The sequence below is a fragment of the Chinchilla lanigera genome, unplaced genomic scaffold, assembly GCF_000276665.1.
Source record: "Chinchilla lanigera isolate Chin_1 unplaced genomic scaffold, ChiLan1.0 scaffold00076, whole genome shotgun sequence".
In the NCBI taxonomy this organism is placed as follows: Eukaryota; Metazoa; Chordata; class Mammalia; order Rodentia; family Chinchillidae; genus Chinchilla; species Chinchilla lanigera.
This window is the reverse complement of record NW_004955477.1, coordinates 555,162-580,789: the sequence shown is the minus strand read 5'-3', so window position 1 is coordinate 580,789 and position 25,628 is coordinate 555,162. Positions and strand designations below refer to the sequence as shown.

Here is a 25,628-nt window from a genome sequence, read left to right as displayed (position 1 = left end):
ATCTGATGTCTGATGTTATGAGGCTTTTGGAGTGACTTGGGGGCATTTCTGTTCACACACACACACACACACACACACACACACACACACACGGCCATACTCCTGCTAACCAAACCATCAACCTCTCAAAGACAAGTCAGACGTGCCAAGTGGTGTGCAGGCCTGCCCTGGCCTCTGACCTACAATAGCAGTTCCGCAACGATCATCTGCAGCATCTGGGGCAGGTTCCTTCTGCTGCAGGCAGGCCTGGGTGTGCTCATCAGTGGGCTGATAGGTTTGGTTCAATGCTGCTAAAGCCTTTCCTGCTCTGGCATTCAGAACAGAGGAGGAGGAAGGAAAATGAAGCCCCTGCCATGCTTGGCTCATCCACAAATAAGCTAGGGACAGTTTTAAAAGTTAGATGAGGTGTCTAATCTGGGCCAAGGCAAGGCAGCAGAGGTTGAGAGACAGAAAGCAGTTGGAGGCTCTGCTTCAGGAGGGCAATTGCCCACTCAGTATGCGGGTCAGGCATGTCTTCCTGGACAACACCAGGAAATAGCTGCTCAACAATGATCTGAGTAAGAAAGCTGATTCAGTAGTTACTATAAGCCCCAGTGCTATGCTGAGCTGCAGATGAGTGGTGTATACAACGGAAAGGCCATGGGGAATCTTGGAAAACCCAGGCCTTTCTCTCCATCACTTTAGATGGGGCCAGATTCCTTAGATGGCTCCAAGACCCTACATAAGCAGGCTCAGCCTACAACTGTTTATCCCCCATTTTGTGCAGCCACCCAGTCTCGCAGCTCTAACTGTGCCAACATGCTGAGGGCCCTCTGCAAGCCTCTGGGTCCCTCTGTGTGTCCTCTGCAAATGAATCTAGGTCTCTAGCACCTACAGCTCTCAGCTCATGGGGTGTCTGCATCCCCAACAAGCAAGAAGCTCCAAGTCAATGGCCTGGCCTGAGTCACCCCCAGGAATGAGGCACAGGCTCAGATATATTTGCAGGGTTTAATCTGGCTCTGTGAACTCTATTAAGAGGGAATTAAATCCCACATGGTCCCCAGGAGAGTTCCTGTCTCTGCCCTCCACAGAGCAGCTGATGTTCCCTTCTGGCCTGGAGAGGACATTTATTCACTCAGATGAAGAATCTGAGGCTTAAAGAAGTAGAAGCCAGCAGACCCTTCCTGCCTTACATGTCCTCTGTACCCAATTGCATCAGAATCAGGACCACATTAGAGCACTGAGCACTCTTCCCTGAAAGCTTTGATGGCTTGGGCAAGTCACTTGCCCTCTAAGCCTTAGTGTAAGTCTCATTCTCATCTGTAAAATGGGCATGGTAAATAGGCTTGTCTCTCAGGACTGCAGGGAAGATAAAAGGATATAATCTCTCCAAAGAGCTGAGAACGCTGTCTGCCCTTGCGAACATTTCATCTCAAAGTCCCTTGTCCTGACACCTCCTACCCTCCTTCAAAGTCATGGGAAGTGGGCAGGATTGATACTGTGAGCTGCACCTTACAGTGGAGCCCGCTGAGGTGCATAGAGTCTAAGGAGGACTTACTGACGGGCTGAGCACAGACTCACATCTCGCAGGCTAGTTCACTTTGGAGAAGCGTCCCCTACCCGCTAGGCTGCATTGCTGTGGCTGCCTGGATGCAGGCAGAAGCACTCAGATGAGTTCACTGCTCTCTCCAGTGTCAGTGTCCACGAACTCTCTAGCTATCCAGGGCCAGGGAACTCGTCAGGATGAGGAGGCTTTCATACCGGACACCAGTCCTCTGCAAATGCCTCCTGGTCCCCCTCACCCTGAATAGCCCTCCTAAAGGGGCAGCAGGCCCTGAATGCTCAGCAAAAAGGCCCCAAAGTGGGCAGTGGGACTGACACTTTCCCTCTTCCAAAAGATTTACAACAACCCTGTGTAACATTCAGAACAATGAACATATTATTTACAAGAAAAAACAAAGCTGTATACAAACCGAGTGGAAAAAATGAGCCATGAGAAAAACAGGGAATCAGCTTTTCTTCCAATGTTTCTGTGTGTGGGCTCAGGGGAGAAAGAACTTTTTAATCCGAAAATGAACACAAGTGAAGTGGATAATCAAGCCAAGGGCACCTAGGAAGTCAGTCAGTTTGCAGACCTGCAAAGTCTCTCCCAGATGCAGACACCCGCTCCCCTACTTGCACTTCATTCCTGTGAGTCAAGAATCATTTGGCTAAAATGAGCCTGCTATGGATTCTGGAGAACAAGCGAGCTCTGTTACAAGTGCCTGCTATGTTAGTGTGGGTTAGTGCCTCGTTCCTTTCCAGGTTCAAAGTCACGCTTGGCACACAGGAACCCGAAGTGTCTTAGCCCAGGGAAGAGGAATATTCTGTGAAATGGGCCAGGCAGGATCCTTCTAGTTTTACCCAGACTAGCTCAGTCTCTCCTGCCTCCTTACTTCTGAAATAGGCTGCTGAACTGGAGGATGTTAGCAGAAGCCAGCACCGCCATTGCGTCGTCTGCGTTTATCTCCACTTCACTTATGTAGAGGTTCTTCAAGGCTGTCGCGAAGGCTGAGGAGGCAGTAGCCAAGGGAGAGGTGTCAGCGTGGGGCTCTGCATGCCGACACCACCCATGGCCTCCCTACTCCTACAGCTGGGCAGACAGGGACACCCTTGGAGAAGAGGCACCAGCTCTGACCCGAGTGCAGGCACCGTGACCAGGGTGTTTGGTGCCTAGGCTTCCAGCTGCCCAGAGGAGGTGAGCTAAATAAAGCTGAGCTCGTGCTGAACAAATTCTCCTTTCAGCCTGTCCTCAAAGTCTGTGCCTTGGAGTCACCCAAAGGGTGAGGCATCTCAGGGGTCTCTTCTAACCTGGGGCCTGTGGCCTGTGCAAGAATGTGACTGCCCAAATACGTGCAGAATGTGGTACACAAGTAGGTACATTTCCTTCTCTGGAAGTGACATATAGCTTACAGAAGATTTTCCAAGGAATCTGGGCACTTCAGTAAAGGTCAAGATCTCTTGGAAAGAGCCAAGATAATTTGATCATTCAGGAACTGGCCTGCCTTGGCTGGTGACCAGATGGACTTGGCCTAATTCAAGTGTCACATGATCCAGGATAGGGTCACTGTGCCATCAGAATGTGCTCTGTGGAAAACTGGCTGAGCCAGCGCTTGAGCGCATTATCTCCTGCCCTAGCAATTCATAGACCTGTATCATCACACGATGTCACACAATTACATTAGCACACAATCCTATGGCCTGGAACCATGGGACAGAGTGAGCCCGTGGGAGCACCCTGGGGGAAGGCTGCCAGCTTGGGTCCTCGGTGGGACAGCGCAGCCAGTCAAGGCTGTTTGGGAGTAAGGGTGGGCCTGCATGCTCCCCTGGGCAGCTGGAGCTGGGGAAGGCAGTTCCATTTCTGCCACGTCTTAGAATCCCGCTACTTCCTTCCCATCCACATCCTTCTTGCCCCTTACCCCGTGGCAGTGCTTCCCTTTAGTAGCATCCCATTTCCCATTTTCCCAAGTTGTCCCAGCCTTCTTGTCCCCTTTTGTCTGTACCGTTCAGCACTTTTGATGAGGAATGTGTATCAGTAGTTTGCTGTGTTTTGTTATCTGCTTATTATTTTGACTCTGGAAGGACTGTTGTTCAGAACTGCTTGTTCAGGCTTTCTCAGAACATAAAGACAGGTGTTACGTTACCAACTCTGGTGACGGATGGATCATTGATCCTCAAAGAAATGATCATCTTCTTGAAGGGGGATTTTTCTTTGGCCTTCCCAGGTGATAGAGCTAGTAAAATAAATCAGAGAGTAGTCTGAGGGGGCCATGATCGCAGTGAAGGCATGGTAGGAGGCACCCCTCACCCTTCACACCACCTTGATCATGGTGTGGTCACATTGTATTTGGCTTATTTAGTGGGTGCATGTGTAAAATAACTAGATGTTTTTCAAATAGTGAAAACTAATGAAAAGGTTTCAAAGTACTACAGAGTGTCCCCATGTCCTCCTCACCCAGCCTCTCCTAACGATATCCCATAGCCACTGTGTATTATAAAACTGGTCAAAGGACACTTGTGTTGCATTTTAAATATGTATTACTGGCTCTCTCTTCCATCCCCTTCCTCTTCCACCTTCCTCTGTTTACGAGTGGGCAGTTTAAGGGCAAAGAAGGGCCTCAGCCCTTCCTGAACTTGAGCACCCAGGGCAGGGCAGTGCCCCAAGGGGGGCACAGGGACCATCTACTGAAGGATGAATGTAGGACTGAGGCATTCACCCATCGGCTCTTCGCACTTAGCCCCACAGATCTCTAAACTCGGGACCTCTGCCATCAGCCCCTTCCAGGAGGATGGGATGGGCCAGCCCAAGTTGTCACTAGCCAACCCCATGGTCTTGGAGTTGTTCTAAAATGTGGTTGTCAGGCTTCTGGTAGCATCCCAAACCCTTGGTGCACAAGACAAAGCACCTTCCACAGCTCCAAGACCTTTATGGACCTACCCTCCTCACTCCTCTACTCACTCCATGCCAAACCTGCCTCCTCTGGGCTTGTTCCCCAGGGCAGCATGTGTCCTACTCCCTGCCTCTTCCTTCATCAGAGGCCTAGTCATGTGTCCCTTTCTTAAAGAGTCTTTCCCTACTCCATATGTAAGGCAGAACCATCACCCCTGCTAACAGATTTCTTCTTTACATAAACCAATCTCATCACAGTCTGCCACTGCACCAATGGCTTCTGGAGCAGGCACATTGATGGTTTACTAGTGACTCATCCCCAGGATCTGCCACACTGGTGTTAAGTTAATATTGGCTGAATTAATGAAATGAATAGAATCCATCACCAGTGAGCTCAAGGTTCCAGGTATGAAAAATGGTACAAGTGGGGAACCAAGATGTATGTCACACTGCAGAAGAAAGAGACACTAAAGTCCCTCGTCCTCAGCATAACCTTTCCTATCCTCTGGCACTTGGCCCTGTTCAGCAAAGATTTATCGAGCACCTAGGAAGTGCCAGGCCCTTTTCCAAGCTCTGGATCACTTTCTCTTGAGCATTATTGTCCGCCTCCCGTCTGCATGTTCCTGCCAGTCATTCACCCGCAGCAGGGGAAGTAAATGAGATAACACAGGAGTGCCTAGCACACTGAACCGCAGGAGGTGGTGGCTAGTATTTCTATGGATGATGCTACTTAGTATGCTTTATCATCATTTTGGATTTGCTTGTCTGCCTCTACAGATGGCAAGTGCCTAAACTGGAGTAAACTAAGCACTCAACATTTGTTGACAGAAGGAAGAAGTATCAACTAGGCCGGAGTAAATGGAAGACAGAAGTTTAACCTTTCCTTCAAGTTAAGTAGAACTCCCAACTCAGGTAGGAAATTATTTGGTCATATGCTCCTGACATCTCCCAAAACCAAGGCAGTTGGTTCGTGTTTAAGAAGAAGGCCGTTCCTTTTGGATTCCATCCTAGAGAATAAATGTGTCCTGCTTAGGTGGCATGGCACCAGCCTTTGGTGGAAAGAAACCATGCAGTGGTGAGAACCTGTGAAAATCCCAGCTCTGCAGCACTTGGGCCAGAAACCTCCTCTGCTGCCAGCTCCGGGACAGCATACAGAGGTGCTTAAGAACACAAAAGCAACAACTTGGGCTGGGGATTTAGCTCAGCGGCACAGCGCCTGCCTGGCAAGTGCAAGGTCGTGAGTTCGAAACCCGGTACCGGAAACAAAACAAAACAAAAATAAATTAACAAAAGCAACAACTGGAAGATACACTTTGCTGTTAAAGGCACATGCAGGACTGTAACTCTTTGCGTAGAAAACCCTGGAGACACAAGTCCCAGGGCCTGATCAGTTCATGGTGCTTGGGGGAGACCCTGGAAAGTCACGACAGTCAAGGGCAATCGGGTCTCATTGCTGCCTCTTTGCTGGCATTTCCAGCCAGGACCAGCTGCAAACAGGGAGGCTTTGAATCAAATCTTTTTTTTTTTTTTTTAGTGACACCATTCTAGACCTGTTAAAGGATATACCATTAAGAGTGACTCTGTTTCCCCTCCTAAGCTCTCTTGCTTTCCAATGTACTCATTGTCTAGGTTACAAAAGCCTTCCATTGCTGGGCTGGTGAGTACTCTGACCCAGGCACCGGAGAGATGAAAGAGTCCAGGCTGCTTTTTTGGGTGCTGGCACAAATGCAAGGAAGGGCAAAGAAGACTACCAACGAGAGCCAACGTTGTCGCTGTTCTGTGGGAAAGCCAGTTCTTCCTGCCAGCTCTGCCAAGAAAAGTTGGGTCAGCGACTCCATAGTCAGGCAGACTCCAGCAGGCTGCGGGCACATGCTCCAGGCTTAGGGAGGACGAGCAAGGAGAGTGGGTGCCTGTCTGGCTTCAGAAAAACAGGGCTTTGCTGCCGTATCCTGGGAATGTGGTCCCATGACCAGCAGGCTGGTTGGTTTTGGTGACCGCGGATTTTCCACAGCACCTTGTTGTGAGTCAGGCTGAGGTAGTGTTACTCTGCTCCCTAGAGAAGGTCATAGTGTCGCTGGAACAGGCGTGGAGAACAGTAAGAGGATCAGGGTGATTAGTAATTAAGAAGAGATTTTTTTAAAAAAAGAAAGTGGCAAATTCTTGAAGTTAAGAAACAAAGAAAGGAAGGGAAGGTGCACACATGTCTAACCAGCATGTTTAGAGCAAAGAAGTCACAGATTTCAGAACTATGTCTTCCTTCCAAAAAGTTCTTCAAAAGACTCAACATAGCCCATGTTCTCTTCTGCAAGAGATAAATAGAGTCTCTGCATCTTATCTGGCCAGATGAGACTTGGTTATTCCGAGGCTAATAATCAACTCACACTGGGTGCTCCCTGGGTGCTAGGCATTGTCCCAGAACACCTCATCTACTACCTCCTCTAGGCTTCAAAGCCACAGAATAAGATCTACTACCCCCACTTATAACTGAGGAAACAGAACAAAATACATGATGAACTCACAGCATCAACCTTGCTCCCTGTCTTCTGAGAGTGACCACAGCCTCAGATAAGCACCTGCCACGCTGGGGTCTCAACACCCGAGGGCATGTAGGGCTCCAGCCCCAGGGGGGTCCAGTGGGAAATTACCTTGCATGGTCTTGTTCATTTCTCCCAGGGAGCGATTCGTGCTCTGTATCAGGGCTCCCAGATAAAGTTTGGCCAAGGTCTCAGATTGAAAAAGCTGGGGTTGATGGAGTTCCCATTTGAAGCCTAGGCATTCCAGAATCACATCTGAGAAGAGAAAATGATGCTGAGCAATGAATGACTCGGTAACATCCCTACACAAAGCACCTTCACTTCTCCTCCCAAACACTCCTGCACCCAAATGCAGGCATTGAACAGATGAAATGAGCAAGAGGCTTCCCTAGGTGTCAGTGGAGTGTGGACCTCAAGGTGCTCACCGGGATTGAGGGGGCCCTGTGAGCAGTGTTACTGAGGAAGTGGAAAGTGTCCCTAATAGTTGTTCACAAAGTCGGAAGACTTTGGCAGCACACCAGCTGTCCTCCAACTTGGGGACCTGGAAAAGGCTTTCCAGGAACATTTTGGGGACACTCATGGGCACTTCTTTTTGCCTTCCTCTATTATGGTATTTTTAAATTTGGTGCTGTTGATATTTTGGGCCAGATAATTCTCTGTGATGGGGGCCGTCCTGTGCATTATGGATGCTTTGCAACATTCTTCACCTCTATCGGTTGGATGGCAGTGGCACTCCCTTCCCCAGCTGTGACAACCAAGAATGTCTCAAGACATTGCCAGGTGGGGAGCAGAACCACTCCTGGCTCCTGTTGAGGACTTTGGGGCTATTAGTACCTAACTATTATCCCTCTAAAAGGCAATAACAATGTGCAACCCAGTAAAAGGGCCACCAGAGAGGGAAGGGATCTCCTGAGCCTCACTTTCCTCCTGGGAATGGGGGCCTCCAGAAAGCCCATTATTTCACTAGAAAGTATGCAATAAGATGGTAATGTGGAAAAGGCCCTTTGCAAATTGTAGACAGCTTTATGCTGGGGGAGTCTAGCCTGAGGATAGCATAGATGATCAACAAAAGAATAGACTTTGAAAGGACAGCAGATGGAAGATCCATGGATGCCAGGCCAGGAGAGACACGAGAGGTGTGAGCATGGCTCAACTCCTCTGTTAGTACAGAGCTGGAGGGAGGGAGTGCCATGAAGGATGATCTCCCTGAACCCTAAATGTCAATGCCTGATAGGATCCAGAGGACCACTGGCCCCATCTAGTTATTGCTTGCCATTAGTTTGACTGTGTGACCTTGGGTGTCTGTTTCTTCTTCCTGTTACTATTCTTGTTATTCACCAACTGTATGATATTGCCCGGTGCCAGGGTGTAGAACCTGGGTTCATATCTCAAAAGTCACCCAAGTGCTCTGGTTTTACTGGGTTAGAAAAGTGAGTAGGGTGATTTTAAACAGAAGCACAACTGTGGATCAAGCACAGTCACTCACTGGACACCAATTTCCACTTTCAGTATGGCCAACACGTGGTAGATATCACTAATCAATCCCCAAACCCCTTTTCCAGCCAGATGACCTTAGACTACTCTGGCTCAATCAAAGCTGACGAGTGAGAAGAAATATATTAGTCTCTTGTTGGGAAAGAGCTAGTTCTCATCTCAGGCACCCACCATGGGTGGGTTTATCCTCCAAAAAGTTCCTTTAAGAAACTGAAATTTGACTGGAGGTGTAGCTCAGTGGCAGAGCATGTGCCTAACATGTATGAGGCTCTGGGTTCAGTGCCCAGCACCATCGTCAAAAGAAGAAGAAGAAGAAGGAAGAGGGGAAAGAGGAGGAGGAGAAGGAGGAGAAAAAGAAGGGAAAATGAAAAAAGAACTGAAAGAGCAAAGAAAGAGAGAGAAAAGGGGGAAATAGCTGAAAGACAGAAAAGAAAGAAGGAGAGAAGGTAAAAAAGACAGGCAGGCAGAAAGTAAGGAAAGAAGGAAGGAAGGAAGGAAGGAAGGAAGGAAGGAAGGAAGGAAGGAAGGAAGGAAGGAAAGGAACTGAACCTATCCTGGCTCCTCATGAGGCTCAATGAACTTTTTCCAGCTGGGTGATCCAATTCTGATTCTTGGTTCTACCTCAGAAATGTTCTCTAGGACAAGTGCAGACAAGGATGCCCAGATCATGACTGGTTAAGGCTCAAAGGGACAAAGAACAGCTCTTGTGCTGGGTGATGCCCCATTTAGTTTTCCAGTATGAGTGCGTTTGTCTTTACGGTGGCCATTATCATATAAAAACATCCACTGAGCTTGGTTTCATTAGTCACATGTTTGACAAATATTTACAGGACACCTACTATATGTTAGCCACTATGCAGTGAAAAAATTACAGACTAGTGACGTGGCCGATCGGTTGGTTTGCTTCTATAAAGACTACAAGGGTCCCCTGAGGTAAGCAATATTCTGGTTTAATCCACGAGTCACAAAAACTCACCTGGTTCCAAACTTTGGATGGCCTGGTTGTTGAAATTCTCAGAGAAAAGTTTCTGAATTTTTGAAATGCTTAACCTCAAGAAAAATACAAACAAGAAAACCCAGGAGTTAATATCAACATTTTCCCCTCACTTGAGACACAGCATTGCAGTGTGTGCTTCCCTACAGCTGTCTATTAAGAAACTTCTCAGATCTCACCCTCGGAGAGTTCTCTCCGGTTATGTGTGGGTTTGACCAAGTGCAGGCTGTCTCATGGCTGGCCCCAGACACTGATTCCTGTGTCCAGTTTGTGGGTAGGCCTTATCAGGGAGGTATCTGAGACACCCTCATGCTGCATGAAGGACACTTCCTTGTGGGAGCATCAAAAGCAATGGCGTAGAGTAGGCACTCAATAAATATCTCCTGGGAAAAAGAATAGAATGTTCTGCCCATTTCTGAGATGTTAACTCACCAGCAATTTCATTTAGGAGTCATGTAGTCCCTGGTCTCAATGTTCCTGAAAACCACTGCCTGAACGTTACCCCGTTCTTGTACCCAGGTCCTTCTTTCAGGAAATGACTCCACCAGCCCCAAGGTGCCCAACCCAGCCTACTGAACATTGTCACGTCTCATCACATTCTGCCATCTGATGAAATAGTCTCAAATTTGTGCATGAATTCGTCCACATGTCTTTGCCTTTATTCCTATGATCTTTGTCCAAATCACCATCCTCTCTCCTTGGTCATCACTGATGTTATGATTTCTGTCTGGATATCCCCCAAAGCCTCATGCAGTCATGGGAGGCAGACTTTTCAGAGGTGGCAGAATCTAGTTTGGGATTGGTTCTTGTCTAGTGCTGGGATTGGGGGTGTGAGTGCTACACCTGCTCTAGGGCAGGTAGCCTGCATACAATATAAGGGAGGGAAAGAGGCTTGCTTCTCCTTTTTGCTCTTGTTGCTTTTGCTGTCTGCTGCTGCCATGAGCTGCTGCCCCTGTGCCATGCCACTCTGCCATGGAGCCAGCTGATTATGGACTGAAACCTCTATAAACTGTGAGCTAAATAAACCTTCCATCCTTTAACTTTGGATGTTGGATTTTTGTCTTAGCAATGAGGGAAAAGTAACCAAGACAACTGGTCTCTGGCCCCCAGCCCTTTTCCACTTGGAAGCACTTCCCCTTACACAGAATGCAGAGCTGGTCTTGCTTCTCTCCTGCAGAGAATTCTCCTTGATCTCTCCAGTGTTTCTCGGGGAAACCCAAAGGTCTTGGCACATCTAACAAGCCCTGCCCAACTCTGTAGCTCAATCTTCCAGCTCCCAGTTCCAGCACTTTTCTATAGCCTCATCCGGCTCCCTGTGCCAAAGAGCTCTGCTGCCCTTCCACTGTCCTTTCCCTTGGCCAGCTCCTACTCCCTCTTTAGGATGAGTTTCAATTTGCTTTTTCTGGGAAGACTGCCCCTCTATTATCCCTGCCGAAACTTCCGTTTATCCACATGTTCTCCTCATGACGGACAGGGCATTGTTTACTGCTGTGGCCCTAGCACAAGCCATCATGTAGGTGCTCAGTAAAGGTTCACTGAAAGAATGAATGACAATATACACGTGTTTCCACAGACAGTATGCACTCAGCATGTTGAACAAGGAAGTGAAACCAAATTGGAGTCATATATTACCATTTTGAAGATGGTCATCCCGGGAAAGCCAACCAGCCAAGGGACACTTGATGACCACTCTGGTCTGTGCAATTCAGTGTTCACTTGGGCATGCTGTTGCTCAATGATCCCAGCACTCACTGGCCAGGTGTGTGGAGGTGGCGGGGGTGGAAGCCTGTGTCTGGAATAATATTGGCTACGTGCTGCCCTTTTCAGGGTCAGAGTTGGCTGCAAATGATTCAGCCTCAGGAAGGTGCCGGGAGTCAACTATTTACTTAACATTGAGCCCAGCAACCCTCTGGTCCTCCTCACCTCCTCTGGTGGCTTGGGTGACACGTCTGGAAGAGCTAGGCAGGGTCAAGAGTTCAGACCATGATCTCAATGGGGCAATGAGCTTTGGAAAATGTGGGGCAATGTGCATGAGCTCAACCACCTCACAAACATCTGTCACCAGCTGGGCCCAGGATGCCAAACAACGGAAGTGGCCACATTGCCTCCTGCATGTGATGGCTGCTCATCAAGATTTGCTGTTTATCATGCAGGCTCTGCGGACTGAGGGCTGGGAAGTGTCTCGGGGCACTGGGAAAATGAATGGGATAAATGATATCTCTCCATTCTTTGGGGGACTAAATGGCTGTGATGGTGTGGCAGGTGGGGGTATTGAGAATGTGCTCTTCAGCTGGGAGATTCTTCTCCCAAGTCATGGCCCACGATGGAGAAAGGGAGACAGGAAAGGGGGAATTCTATAAGTTTCTCATGCACATAGGGCCTCCTACCAGCTTGATTCTTGGAACACGCAAAACTCTAATCTGGTTAATGGAAGAATCACACACACCTGGGGATGGACCCCACTTCTTCGTTTTCTGTCATGTGACCTAGGGCCAGCCTTCTGATCTCAGGCTTTCCTCCGTAAAGGAGAGATGACTGAGTGGAGGAGAAGGGTGAATGTCTGGGATCCCCTGCACTGACTGTGCACTGGACTGACGTTTGCTCTCCTGTTTGCTCAGTGGGTCTGATCCTCCGTCCAGCTCTCCCGGAACTTCTGTCTGGTAAAAACCTAGGGATCCCTTCCTGACATTGTCACCTCTCTGCATGATCACGTCCCACCTTCAGAATGGACTTGACATTGCAGGCAGGATGAGAGGAAAACGTCAGGCAGGGTTACTAGCTGGAGAGCAGGAAGGGCTCTGAGCTCTCTCCCCACACCTCACCCCGAGCATTAGTGGGAGTGGTCCTTCCTTTGACCACTGCCTGAATAGTGTGCCTCTTATGCCAGATCTTTGTGATCAGGTGACAGCGTGCATTCATATATGTCAGACAACCCCAGAGAGTCTGTTTGACACGTTTATTTGAGCCAGACATTGTCCTGAGCTCCTTCTACAATTATGTCATGTAATTCTCATGGCGGCCCCATAAAACAGCATGCCCAATGCGTAGCTAAAGAAACTAAGGCAGCAAAAGATAAGATTGAAAAGAAGTCAGCTTCTCCTCATTGAAAGAGAGCAGGACTGGGAGGGTCACCACCTGCACATGTCTGTGCTGTGTGTCTGAGTGACTGGCCTAAGAGCTCGCTGTGGCACGGAGACCCACAGATGTGAGAGGTTGTGGCCAGGTGGGCAATAACCAGAGTATTGATCTGCATAAGCTGTGATAACAGACTTTTCCACTATGAGTGAGCCTTCTCTAACTAGTAAACCATAGATTGGTCGAATTCCTGCCAAAGCAGACAGCGCCCCCAAGTGGGAGAAGCAATAATTATAGCATCAGTGATAGGAACAAGGTTTGCTGACTGGAGCAGGCAAAGAGCTATGGGTGCTTTGGGGGAACTTGTGCAAGTTGCATGGTACAACTACAGACGGTCATTAGACCTGAAGCTGACATCTGACAGTTGCCAGATGTCTGAAGGCACAAAGTATTACCAGTGATAGTTCTCTACTGTATTGCCTGAATTAAATAATTTATCTGTTACGGTAAAAAATAAACACAAAAAAGATGAAATCTTCATTGTATTCTCCTGGGAGTTTCCCACAATCATATGGAATAAATTCTTATAGTGAAGACAAAGACCTACAGTCTTTATTAAAAACCTGTTCCTCCTCATTATGGTACACTGAACAATTGGCCCCAGTTCTCTCCCTGCCCTTGTGTCCACTCCTTTTATCTTAGGGTGACAAAGGTCCTCTAACAAAGAGCTGGAGAATATTTTCCATCCATATACCATGGGATTGGCTGTGTGACTTGCCTTGGCTAATGGCATGTTGGTGGCATGATGTGATGTGGCAGGAGGTTTGCAGAGCCCTTGTGCCCCTGGGCTTGCCCTCGTGCCTCTGCCACCATGAACAGCATATGCCAAGGATAACCCACTGTTGGGTAGGAAGCGAAAGAGAGGGCTTAGGGGCTAGAGCTGAACTGCTTAGTAGTACTGAGCCTACCTCAGCTATACAAGATTCTGAGTAAGCAGCAGGACTAGGGCCTGCTTGAAGGAGACCGCTAGAAAGCAGCCCTGAGCAGGATTTAAATTAATCAATGGGCTTTTCATGTGAGTCTGTTCAAAACCTAGGCCACTTGTCTGGAAGTGGGTGACATAAGTGAACTTCTGTGAGTCACTAATCCCTACTAAAACCTGTAATGGTGGGTGAAGCCAGAAAGCCTCAAAGGGTAAGACAAGATCACAGCCAAGGACACCTAGATCTGATCTCAACTAGATAAAGACTATAGCCTCAGGCAGCTCACTGCTGGGTGGATTAACTTACTCTTTGTTAAGGATTAATTTAGTACCTTACTTGGAGAAGTCCTAGAGTAGTTCCACCTTTCTTGAGTACTCCCCTCCCTTCTTTTGATAACCAAATAAATACAGGCCACCCAGAGAAGGTCATGCTCTTAGCCCTGAGAAAATCTTGAATTCTGTGAGAGGGTTTTGATCCTTCTGGAGCCCTGAAATCATTCCATTCACCTCTTTTTATTTAGCCTTTGCTGTATGCTTGTTCACTTGCTTGGGAGATTGTGGACCTGATCAGCCCATAGTAACTAAGGGATATTATTAACCCGATACCTGCTGGTATTGGCTGCCCCACTCCCCAGCATCATAAATAAGAGAGGCAGGTTTGCAAACCTTCTAGGAAGACAATGTTCAGACCATTTCCTTGCAGGTGTTGCACTAGAGGCAAGTATTTTGATTAGTGGAATGTACTAAAAGACACAGGGAAATGTGGGGCTTTTGGCTGGCAGAGGACTAGGTTGATATTTCCTGAAGTGAAACCATCGGATCAATGACTAAAACTGCTGCTCAGGCTACAAAGATGACTGCTATGTTTATTGAACATTTACCATTTGTGAGAAACAATGCTGAGCATTTTCAGGGTACTATCTAATTTAATACACAAGATACCTCTTCAAGGGAGGTGCTATTAAAATCATGTCACAAGTGAGAAAACAGATTCAAAGGAGTTTAGCTACTGTACAAAGGTCACAGAACTAGCAAGTGGAAAGCCAGGGATTCCAACCCTGGCTGGTAGACAGCTTTTAATGGTCCTGATGTCCAACAGCAACTACCACTGTCCTCAGCTCCTCACCTCAGTTTTCTGGATCACTTTGCCTCTACTTGATGGAGACCACTATGAAGCAGCCCTGAGCAGGACTTAAATTAACCAATTAACTTTCCGTGTTTACTTGTGAGTCTGTCCAAGGCCTAGGTTCCTTGTCTGGGGATGGGCAGTGGACTCATAGTAAGTGAACCCCTGTGAGTCACTAATCCCTACTAAGACCTGTAATGGCAGATGAAGCCAGAAAGCCTCAAAGGATAAAACAAGATCACAGCCAAGGACACCTGGATCCAGTCTCAACTAGGTAAAGACTATAGGCTCAGGCAACTCACTCCTAGGTGGATTAATTTAATACCTTATTTGGAGAACTGCTTGAGTGATTCTGCCTTTCTTGAGTACTCCTCTCCCTTCTTTTGATAACTAAATAAATATGGGCCACCCAGAAAGTGTTGTGCTCTTAGCCCTGAGAGAATCTTGAATTCTGTGAGAGGGCTGTGATCCTCCTGGAGCCCTGAAATCATGCTATTTGCCTCTTTTATTTAGCCTTTGCTGTACAGTCATTTAGGAGATTGCAGACCTGATCAGCCTGCAATAACTAAGGGATATTATTAACCCAATATCTACTCTTGAGGCCCAGTTCCGATTCCAGCTTCCTCACCTGGCCTGATCCCAAGGAACTGGACAATGGGGCATGGCAGGCCAGCAGGTCTGGCGGGAAAGAGTTGGCCCCTCACTCAGCAAACATGGAGCAAGCAGCTTTTCCATGCCAAACACTGTCCCAGGTGTGCAGCCCTTACCCAGGTAGACTTGACCATGAGCTCATGACACTGGTACTGCCAGCCCAGAGGGCAGTGACATCAAGACAGGCCTCAAGTGGCAGGGAGATGAATTCCTTCTGCAAGAGGATCCAGCTCTGTGTCCCTCAGGACAGGTAAGAAAGAAATAATATGGAAAAGTGATGCTCTAGCTTGCTGTAAGGGATACCATGAGATTGAGGAGGATCTTTTGATTGGGCAGAAATGGGCATTTGTGAGAGGTATCCAAAGACTTAGCCACTAATTTTTGTTAAGAAATCATGTGGTCTCTGAATGATAAATTTAGAAATCCATGAGGGTCTCAACTCCCTAATGCAAAAGAAAAACTCGGAAAAAAATTGTTAGATTTTCTCTGCTCTTTGGTCACCGCCCACAGACATTCTCAGGAGAAGTATTCTCTTTTTGACCTCACCTACGCCTAAGGATGGTCCCAGAGGGAGGGTTCCTGGTGGACTTGCTAGGGACAGCCCCTCCACTCAGTTGAAGAGGCCCAATGATCAGACACCCTCCCCTGCAGGAATACAGTTTACCTCAATGGGCCATTCTCTGCCATAGGCTTTGGAGTCTCCCTACCTGCTGGGATGTTTCAGAGCATCATCAAGGTCTATGCTCAAAGCATTACACATCTGGGAAAGTGCCAGCAGGTCCCCCGAGAAAGGCTCTTTGGGGAAACGCCACCGGTTGGTTGAGCCCACAATCCGGCGCTCCAGCCGAGACTTGTTCTGTTTGGTATTCAGAGGAAGAGAAAAACTCTTTAACTTCACACAGACGCTAGATTTTCAAATTGTACAGCAGAAAGAAAATCAAGGCAAACTTTAAATTGCTGGTTAATTTTTAAATATGGCTAATGTTTCTCATGAGCATCTTCTTCAGAAAAGGATGCCATGTTCCATACACCAGGGATCTCAAGCTACCAAGTAATTTAGAAATTAGAATCTAGGACAGAAATTACCAGAGGGAAAAGTTCAAGGAGAAAATTTGCAGGTAGCTCTAAGAGTCCACAAACTGTACTATTTCTCAAGTATTGCTCCTTAAAGACATCTTGTGTCATTCAGAGATTCTACACTGTAGAGATCTTGGGTAGGGAATTTTTTTGGTAAGATACACAAAGCATACAATTCACCAATTTATTCATATTATACTGTACTAGTTAGTAGTGGTGTTTAGTTTATTTATAATGTTATGTAACCATCACCACTATTTAGTTCCAGAACATTTTCATTATCAGAAAGTCTGCATCTCTTAAGCTACTGTGCCACATTCTCCTCTCCCCAGCTCTTGGAAAACCACTAATGTGTTTCCTGACTATGGTTTTGCCTATTCTGGATACTGTATATAAGCCAAGTTACATGATATGTGTCCTCTTGTGTCTGGCTTCTTCCACTTAGCATAAAGCTTTCCAGGTCCATCTATGTATCAGTATTTCTTTTTTTTAAAGCAGAATAATTCACTTTGTAAAGACACACCACATTTTATTTATTAGTTGATACTGATGTATAGACATACCACATTGTATAGACATACCACATTTTATCTATTCATCAGTTGATACATTTGGATTGTATGTATCTTCTCAGCTATTGTGAATAGTGCTACTATGAATATTTGTGTACCTACCATTTCTTCAATACCTGCCTTCCATATCTTTTTGTTATATACCCATGAGTGGAATTACTGGAACACTGGGAAGAGAATTTTACTTAGAAATTTTCTTGAGGACTCAAGTGAACAATTTTGTTAAGGAAGCAGGAGAATACTCCGCATGATTATAAATCCCATACTGATCACTCCAAGAAATCCAGCAAGGGAAAATCACAAGAGATCCAAGGGAATGGAAGCTATCAATTCTAAATCATGCAGGCACCAACAGAGTGGGAGGGTAACCATGGGCTATGGAACAGAGGATCCAAGTTCAAATCGTGTTATTGTAATTTAACTACTTGTGCAGCTTTGGGCAAAGTCATTTAACCTTCTGAGCTTCTCAGTACTCGTGTGAAATGGGAATTATGGTAGAGGATGATGGCGATGATTATAACGAAGATAGTGATGGCTGTGGCGGTGATGGTGATGATGATGTTGATGCTGATGGTGGTGGTGATGGCACCATTTTGCTTTTAGAGTTGTTGAAAGGATATAATAAAATAAAGTTTGGGGAGATTCTGTAGTACATTGCCTACAATATGATGGGTGATTGAAAACTGGAATCAGAGTCTAGATGTAGTGCTGCTGGAGAGTGAGGCAGTGGGGCTGCTCTCTGCTTCCCGCATGCACTTCCTGGTCATGCTCTTTCCAGCAGAGTGAGTTAATGGAGCCTGAAGTATGCAATGGTGCAGGTCCTAGTCCTGTGTGGAAACTAAGCCATCCCCCTGCAACCCAAAGCTCATCCTCTTCATTGCCTGCCTTCCTGTAAAGCTGACAACTTACCATATTCAACATTTTCATGAATAATAGTGGAGATTACACAGTAGGAAAAAAATGATCACCTGGAAGACAAAGGTGTAAAAGCCAATGAAATTTTCAATAAATTTCTGCAAACATTCTTCAAAATACTATAGAGGAGATTGGTCTAAAATCTATATTTTTAATTAGATTCAAATACCAGGTGTAGGCCAGGGCCATTCTGGACTCAGCGAACTTGTGACATGGAGGGCCTAGAAAGGGGATTAGCAGAAGGATTCTCTAGCTGTTTCTGAACAAATCTAGGGCGATTGATTGCAAGCAATAGAAATGAATCTGAGTAATAATATGCCAAATATATAATGCACATGGGGGGATGCTGGGATTGATTGGAAGATGCTGATGGGAAGATGCTGTGGGAAGAGGGTTCTCCCCAGAATCCCAGGGAGAACTGGAGAACTCTCTCTGGGGACAGGCAGGAGGTCACTGCTGGGACCCAGTGCAAGCACCAGCTTTGTCATACACTGCCACTGGGATGAACCAGCTCCCCTATGCCATCTTTGTGTGGTTTGCACAAGCCAAACTCTTAACAAGTGAGCCCCACTGGCCTAGCTTAGCAGACATCTGATTAGCTCTCCCAACGAGACCTTGTGTGGATGGGGGTCGGGAGGGCCCCTGGAGCAGCACTAAAGAAGGAAAGAAGGGGAAGTGGGTGAGCAGACAATACCAGCAGAAGTCCACGGCACTTGCTGATCAAGAACCTTCACTGCCTCTGTGTCTTGCTCCCGAATAGTGCCTCACCTGCATCCCCGCCACGGTGGGGGAGGTGGTTCATCCATTCATTCAACAAGTGTTTTCTGTACAGTTGCCACACGCAAAGAAGGGTGACTTGTTTCTGAGGTTGGGTAGTCAGCCAAATGGACAAGATCCCTGCTTTGTGGAATTTTAATTTTGCTCTGGCAAATAGGAGTTTTTCTTTTTAAATTAACCGAATTTTTTAAATTGCAAAAGTGATTTATATAGACTCATTGCAAGTGAGCCAATACAAAAACAGGTAAAGAAAAAAACCTGAAAATATTTACATAATATTTCATATTGTGGGAGCATCTTTATTTATTAGACTTATCTGTAGTCATTCAGGCTGTTTATTGTGTTTTACTCTTACAGACAACAAGCAATACACAAACACATATTATTAAGGCAGTGTGAATATTGTTTATGTGTGTGTTACTATATCTGTACCTAATACCTCTCTCTCTCTGTGTGTGTGTGTGCTTGTGTCTTTGTAATGTTACTGCTTTTATTCTTCAAAGTGAGATTATGTCAGAAATACAAATATTTAGTTAAAATAGATAATGCTACCTCACTTTCCCAAAAGTGAGAGCAGTTTGCATTCACAGCACTGATTATTTTTTCCAGTGTTGGGGATCAAACCAGGTCTTTGCACACGCTAGGCAAACATTACCACTGAGCTACATTGCCAGCCCCAGTGGCAATTTTTAAGTGCTTTTCTCATACCATCTCAAATACTAGGCATTATCATTACATATATTTTTTCCAGTCTGGTGAGTGATACACGGTTTCAGGCTGTTATCTTAATTTAAGCTCCATGGCCACCAGTATGGGTGAGCATTTTTAAATATAGGTTTTGGATTTTAATTTTTTGTGCAAGATGCTTAATCATGAATTTTTCCTATCTTTCACTGGGCAGCTGTGGTTTCCTCAGCAGTTCTCAGGAGCTCTGTATACACAGTTCCAGTTCTAAGAACACTAAGCTTTTGCTTGTCATATGTGCTATGAAAATCCTTCCCAGTGTAACACTTTTTCACATTGTTTTATTACACAAATTATTTCATTGGGTATGGAAATGTCGAATGTGTACTAACTTTGGCCATCTCTAATTTTAAAACTTGCATATCGAGTCTGTCTGGGCTGGGGGTATGGCTCAGTGGTGGAGCACCTGCTTAGCATGCTCGAAGCTCTAGATTCCACCCCTATTTCCTTCATGGTTGGATTTCCAACTTACATGAGGAGAGTTCTGTCACCCCTAGGGTGGCACAGCTGCTTCTCTGACCTCTTTTCCACTTAGGAGTCAGAATGGCCTTCAACTTCCCAGCTTGAAACCCTTCCCTAGCTACCTATTCGTTGCCTCAATTTGTTGCCTCAATTCATTGCCTCATTCCCTAACTACCTGTTCTAAGACCTCAGTGTGGCTTAGGAATCTGAGAAGAGAGAAGAGTGCTCCAAGCTAATGAAGGCCTGGTAAGCACAGAAGGAAGTGTTCCCAGCCCCAGCCACGACTTCCTTCCATGCCTCTGGGATTCACCCCAGCTCTTGCTTCCTTTGACTTGATTCCCAAGAGCTTTAATGACGGATCTTGAAATCCACAGTATCTCAGTAGCCTGGAAATGTGTTTGTTCTTTCTTCACCCCAGCAGGCGAGCAATATTGAAAGTCAGTTCCTAAGTCTCTCTGAGTGTCCAGGAGCTGCTTGTCATGGTCCCTCAGCTCCTAGACCTCCCTGCACCCTGACCAGGAGTCCTGAGGCTCCTCTCTGCCAGCCAACCTGAAGGAGGCAAGTCCAAGCAGTACTTGTCACTAGATGCCCCTCTTGGTCTTGATAACAGATGGAAAGAACCTATTCTACTTGGGATTCTGAAGCTCTGTTGCCCACCATGGGAGTGTTCACAGGGGAAGTATGTGGAATGGGGGGACACTCATTGCACTGGTCTCTGAATTACAGGAGAGCTGGAGGCTGGCTGCTTTCTGAGTCTGAATCCTGAAAGTGCTCACGATATCTGGAGCTCACCTTTTTTTCCTTATGGTCCAAGGTGCTTTGGTGGGGCTCTTGCCTTTGGTTTCCAAGGGTTGTTGTGGGCACCATGGAAACAGCAGGGAAGATTCTGAACACTTCCTGTTCCAGGTTCTGGTTTCAGCAGAGCAGTTCCGGGTCTCTGGTTTCAGAGAGGCTAGACCCTTCCCCTGAGGGTAAGCCTGTGAGTCACAGATTCTCACAGAGACCAGCTAGGTGGTACGCACCTCCTCCCCATCCCCCTTCACAGAGGCAGTGCCATTCCTGTTCCTGAGTGTCATGTTCCCTTCCAGTACCTGGGCCACCTCTACAAGGGTCTCCATGAAGACCAGCCTCCCAAACCTGAAGCCTCATCTGTGAGACTAGACTGGAATGTTCTCAGGTCTCCCTCAGCTCTAACATTTGAAGGTGTTCTATTTCTAGTTTCAGTTTCCAGAATGTTTTGAATTACATTGAAAATAAAAATCAAGTTTTACGTTATTAAAGGTTATGGCCTAATGGTCACCTAATGAGTTGATGGGTGATTTTTAATCTGCTGTCCCCAGGAACTCAGAACTGCCTAATATAGACAAGAATAAGAGGCTCCATGCCAAGGGCCAGGGTGGAACCATATAGTGTCCTCAGCAGCTGTTTCTGCAAAGCCTTGGCCCCAGACTCAAGGATGGGGAGGTGGTAGTCACATCAGTCATGCCCACCAGGAACCCTAGCTCATCAAAAGCCTGGACCATTGTCTTAGGGCTTGCAGAGAGCCTGAGTCATAGTAACAGGAATGTGAAATCAGGCAGCTCATGGGACCCCAGATCTGGCTTTCCTTGGGCTTCTTCATAGCCTCCCTCAGAGGCTATAACCTGTAAAGTAGTGCAGGAAGGTGTCTTCTCTGTCTACCTGTGATTGTGTTCTGGAAAATATGAAACACTGTATGGATATATTCAGAGGTTTGTACGATACCTCTGAATTTACCTCTTTCCTCGGTCCCCAAATCCTGTTCTTCTGCCCCTCCTGATGCCCCACATTCTCTATGTACAGAAGTTGGTTACTGTCTTAGGGTTTTGTGTTTGTACCCATCTCTGCATCCCAAAAGCCTGCAAGTGAAAGTTGGCCCTTAGGAAGTGCTCAGCAAATATCTCTAGAATTGGTTAATTAGACGTACTACTTAGCGGCCACTCTGCCTTTGCACATGGATGAATTTTGCCTGTGTGCGCAATCACGTGTGTGGGTGTAGGGCTGTGTCTGGGTGGGTTATGGTCTGGTGTTTGTACCCAACTGCGGTGTCCTTGTCTTTGACTACACTCATGTATGCTTGTGTGTTAGGAGAATCTTTCATTGTTCAAGCAGCCCCCAGGTGCATTTTGATTCAGAGCACTATCTCCAGTTATGCACTGGATTGGGGGTTTAGGAGAGAAATGGAGGACATTCACTACGGGTGACCCTAGTGGCTTCCACCCAGCTGGAGAGCAGCTGATGCTCAGGGTTTTGTGTTTAGTAGAAGCAGCAGCAGCAAGTGGTACCACAACCAGATCTGAGGAGAGGTCCAAAGGAAGCCACGGATGCTCACCTCTCACCTTAGGACTGCGGAGAGGTCAGCAGAGGTTGGGAGGGTGTGCTGGGGGCGGGGACTGGAGGGAGAAGAACAGAAGCAGCAAAGAGCCAGAAATGCTGCCTTTGTATTCCGGAGGGGGTGGTTAGAAGCCCCAGTTCAGGGCCTGCCTGCCCTCCCCACTGACCCTTGGGTGCACCCCTCTCCCCAGTCCATACCTAGAGCAGGTGAAAAGTGTTGTTGGATTTATAGGCACAAATTCAGAGGCAAAATATTTTGACAACAAAAATAATTTAAGTTCTAAGACCAAAGGTAATTGTCATTGACAGTAAATCAATATTTTGTACATACACGTGCACATATATTTAAATGAGTTCTTAATCATTTTTTCCACCTGGTTGTTCGTTAACGTTGCAGTGCATATGTTTTCTCCCACATTCCTGAGAGTGATACTTAACGATGCTGTGTATCGTGATGCAGAGACAGATGGTTGTTAGGCAGCCTTGTGTTAGACATCAGTGGCTCGAGGTACAGGTCCTGCGACCACGCTGTATCCCTCTGTGGGAGGGACCGAAGCTCACACAGGTAGCCACGCAAACGTACACACACTCATCTTGAGGCTCTGCCGTCCCCAAACATCATGGTGCACTCCGTTCCCCTGCATTGAGTCTGGCCTGTTGCTTACCCCAGCCCAGGGCCAAGTCCATGGTGTGTGGGTGTGTGTGTGTGTGTGTGTGTGTGTGTGCGCGCGCGCGCGTCTGTGTGTAGGTATCTCAGAAGTCTATACACAAGTAGACAGATCTACTTTCTATGCTTCTTCCTCTTCATTCTCAAAATTTCTCAAATAGTTGCCCCTGGAACATAAGGATTACATGAGATGTCATTCAAGAAATCTGAAATGCATTCATTGCCCTGGACATCCCACTTGCTCTCTGGGTACCTTGTGGAGCAACCTTCTGAGAACAGGGCCTTGGGCTCCCCCTAGTGGCCATGATGGGGAAGCATCCCAGGTATCACAGTCCCCACTATCCCTTAAGCAGAACCCCTGGCCTTGACTGAACCCATCACTTTCTGCAGTGGGTGAGCTCAGGGATCTAGAGCCTTCAGTCCACACTCAGACACCTCAGCATATACATACCTCAGAGCTCTCAGGAGCTGAGCTAGAAGCCAGTCAAAGATGACAAATATACGTAAGTGGGAATAGCTCTAGCATGCTTTTCTGGAAGCTCTCACCTGGTAGTGCTCAGCATGTGAAGGATGTAGAGTGGCCCAGGCCCAGGGAAGGGGAGAAGGGCGGGATGCACATCCTGCATTCCAGCTTCGGGGGGATGCCCCAGGCACTGCGTTCTGCCTCGCCTGAGCTGGAGCGCTGATGAAAATTTGGCCTGCTTTGGATCCCGAGAACTTGTGGGGAACAGAAGAGTTCAGCATTTTGTTGCAGCCCCAGAACTGCAGACAGTCAGCAGGGAACAGGAGACTGCAAGCTCTTGAAATGGGCCTGGGAACCCTTTCTAATTGGGAAATTACGAGTTTATACCCAGAGAAGATACATCCCCAGAGAAGGCTTGTGAGGCCCCCACAATCGCTAGCCAGGCCCACTGGTAGAGGTTTTCTCCGTGTAAAGCCAACAGATAAAGACAGGGAGAAGTGGCTAGTTGGATGAACAACCACCAACGAAGAAAAGTAAGAAGCCACATGAAGAAACAGGGAAATACAGCCTAGTCCAAAGAATACATAAACCTCCAGAAGCTAGCTTTGGAGAAAGGGAGATTGATGAGTTAATTACCTGGCAAGGAATTAAAAATAATGCCCAGTGTGCTACAAAGGGAGAGTAGAAGGAAAATGGCTGATCTCAACCTGTAAGGACCTGGAGGCCAGGCCCACCTATCAACAGCACTACGGGGAAGTAGAGACATGAACACTTGAGCCCAGAGAGGTTAAGTGAGCTACCCACATCACACAGCTAGAGGCAGCAGAGGTGAGACTCTGGACCAGCTCCTCACCAGGGGCAGGTGCTAGCATTGGGCTTTGCTTCCCATTTCCTGCCAAATCACCCCGGGAAGTGAAGGAAAGGACTTTGGTCATCTCTGTTCTGACTGTCTCCTGTGGATACAGGCACATCTCACACCTCTGGTTCACCTTGACACAGCTCTTAAAGGCTTCCAGGGGGAATCACATGAATGGAAACAAGGAGCTTAGGACCCACAGTGAAGCATGCTGACCAAGAACGGAGGACAGAGCTGCACCCCTGGGCCATGCTAGGATACTAAGGTCGCTGAGCTGAGCAGTGAGCTGACAGGCAGAGAGGAGCCTAGGGGACAACCCACTACATCAAAGGGAATCTAGCCCTGAGGGAGGGAGAGGCTACCCATGGGCACAGCATTGGGTAGTGGGCTCCCCAAATTTAAAACTATGTGTGTATCTGAGCTAGGGTTGTAGCCCGGGTATAGAGCTTATGCTCAGCACGCAGGAGACCCTGGGTTCCAACCCCAGCCCCAAGGAAAGTGCAGCTTTGCAAGGGGTCAGCTGGGCTGTCAGGGGGAAAAGTGCATGTCTTTTGAGGAAGAACAAGACAGCGTCTGAAATCCAGAAGTTAGTGGGGAATTCACAGCCGGGTCTTGACCATAAACAGTCACAGAACACGAGCACAGGCCAAGGCACTAGGACGGCGGTGGATCAAACAAAACAAGACTGCTCCATGAGGGTGTCTAAACAGACAGAGCAAGAACATTTTCAAAATCACAAAAAGGTCAAGCACCTCTCAGTCTTGGTTCCTTGACCACTGCAGCCTTACCTCATTAAGCGTAGGTCTCGACAAGACTCACTGGGGGCTGCGGATTTAGCTCAGTGGCATAGTGCCTGCCTGGCAAGCTCAAGGTCGTGAGTTCAATTGCCAGTACAGGAAAAAAAACAAACAAAAAAAAGACTCACTGAAAGCCCAGTCTTACAATTGTTCCCATCCCTCCAACAGCATCCGATAGGGAGCAAAAGACTACTTCATTTAACCCCTCCCCTGAACCACCCACTCTGGGTCCAACTCCCATGTGATGCCTTCCCAAGACCCTCTGCCAGCACAGCCTCATGGCTCCCCCTGGCGTATGTCCTGCCTCACTGCAAGGAGCAATAAACAGTGAAGCCAGTGTTCCCAGTGGTGCTGGACTAGAGCAGGGACACCTGTCGCCCGGAGGAGCCACTTGCAGGGCTTTACCAAAGGAATATATTCACACGTGTATGTAAGGGCACACACCGAAAGCCATATAAAGTTCCCCATTCCCAGGGGGACCCAAGGGTGTGAATGCTGTGGAGCCCTTCAAAATGAACAGCTATATTTATTGATATAAAAGTTGGACTGTTTGCAGTACACTGGGTTCCACGGACAGCACCCAGGCAAGTGTGGCACCCTGAGAAAAAAATAACTAAACATGGGCTGAAGGAAAAATACAAAAAGGAGTATTGCTGAGCTAAAGGAAAGCCTGATATCAAAA

At 47.2% G+C, this 25,628-nt stretch overlaps 1 protein-coding gene across 3 annotated transcripts in view; it reads right to left on the bottom strand.

Annotated features, from left to right (window-relative positions):
* The window catches only part of Btbd16 (BTB (POZ) domain containing 16), a 66,923-nt gene extending 46,228 nt beyond the window's left edge, over positions 1-20,695 (bottom strand). For 2 of the 3 annotated variants that reach the window (XM_013503026.1, XM_013503027.1), the window contains exons 1-7: positions 20,604-20,695; positions 17,823-17,881; positions 15,972-16,120; positions 9,413-9,486; positions 7,054-7,197; positions 3,663-3,752; positions 2,415-2,529 (exon numbers count right to left, since the gene is read on the bottom strand). In XM_013503026.1, the coding sequence (XP_013358480.1) occupies positions 2,415-2,529; positions 3,663-3,752; positions 7,054-7,197; positions 9,413-9,486; positions 15,972-16,120; positions 17,823-17,840 (590 nt within the window). In that variant the 5' untranslated portion in view covers positions 17,841-17,881; positions 20,604-20,695. The remainder of the gene's footprint in view (positions 1-2,414; positions 2,530-3,662; positions 3,753-7,053; positions 7,198-9,412; positions 9,487-15,971; positions 16,121-17,822; positions 17,882-20,603) is intronic. The other variant, XM_005401934.2, reaches the window with a different exon arrangement.
* Positions 20,696-25,628: the final 4,933 nt, after the last annotated feature.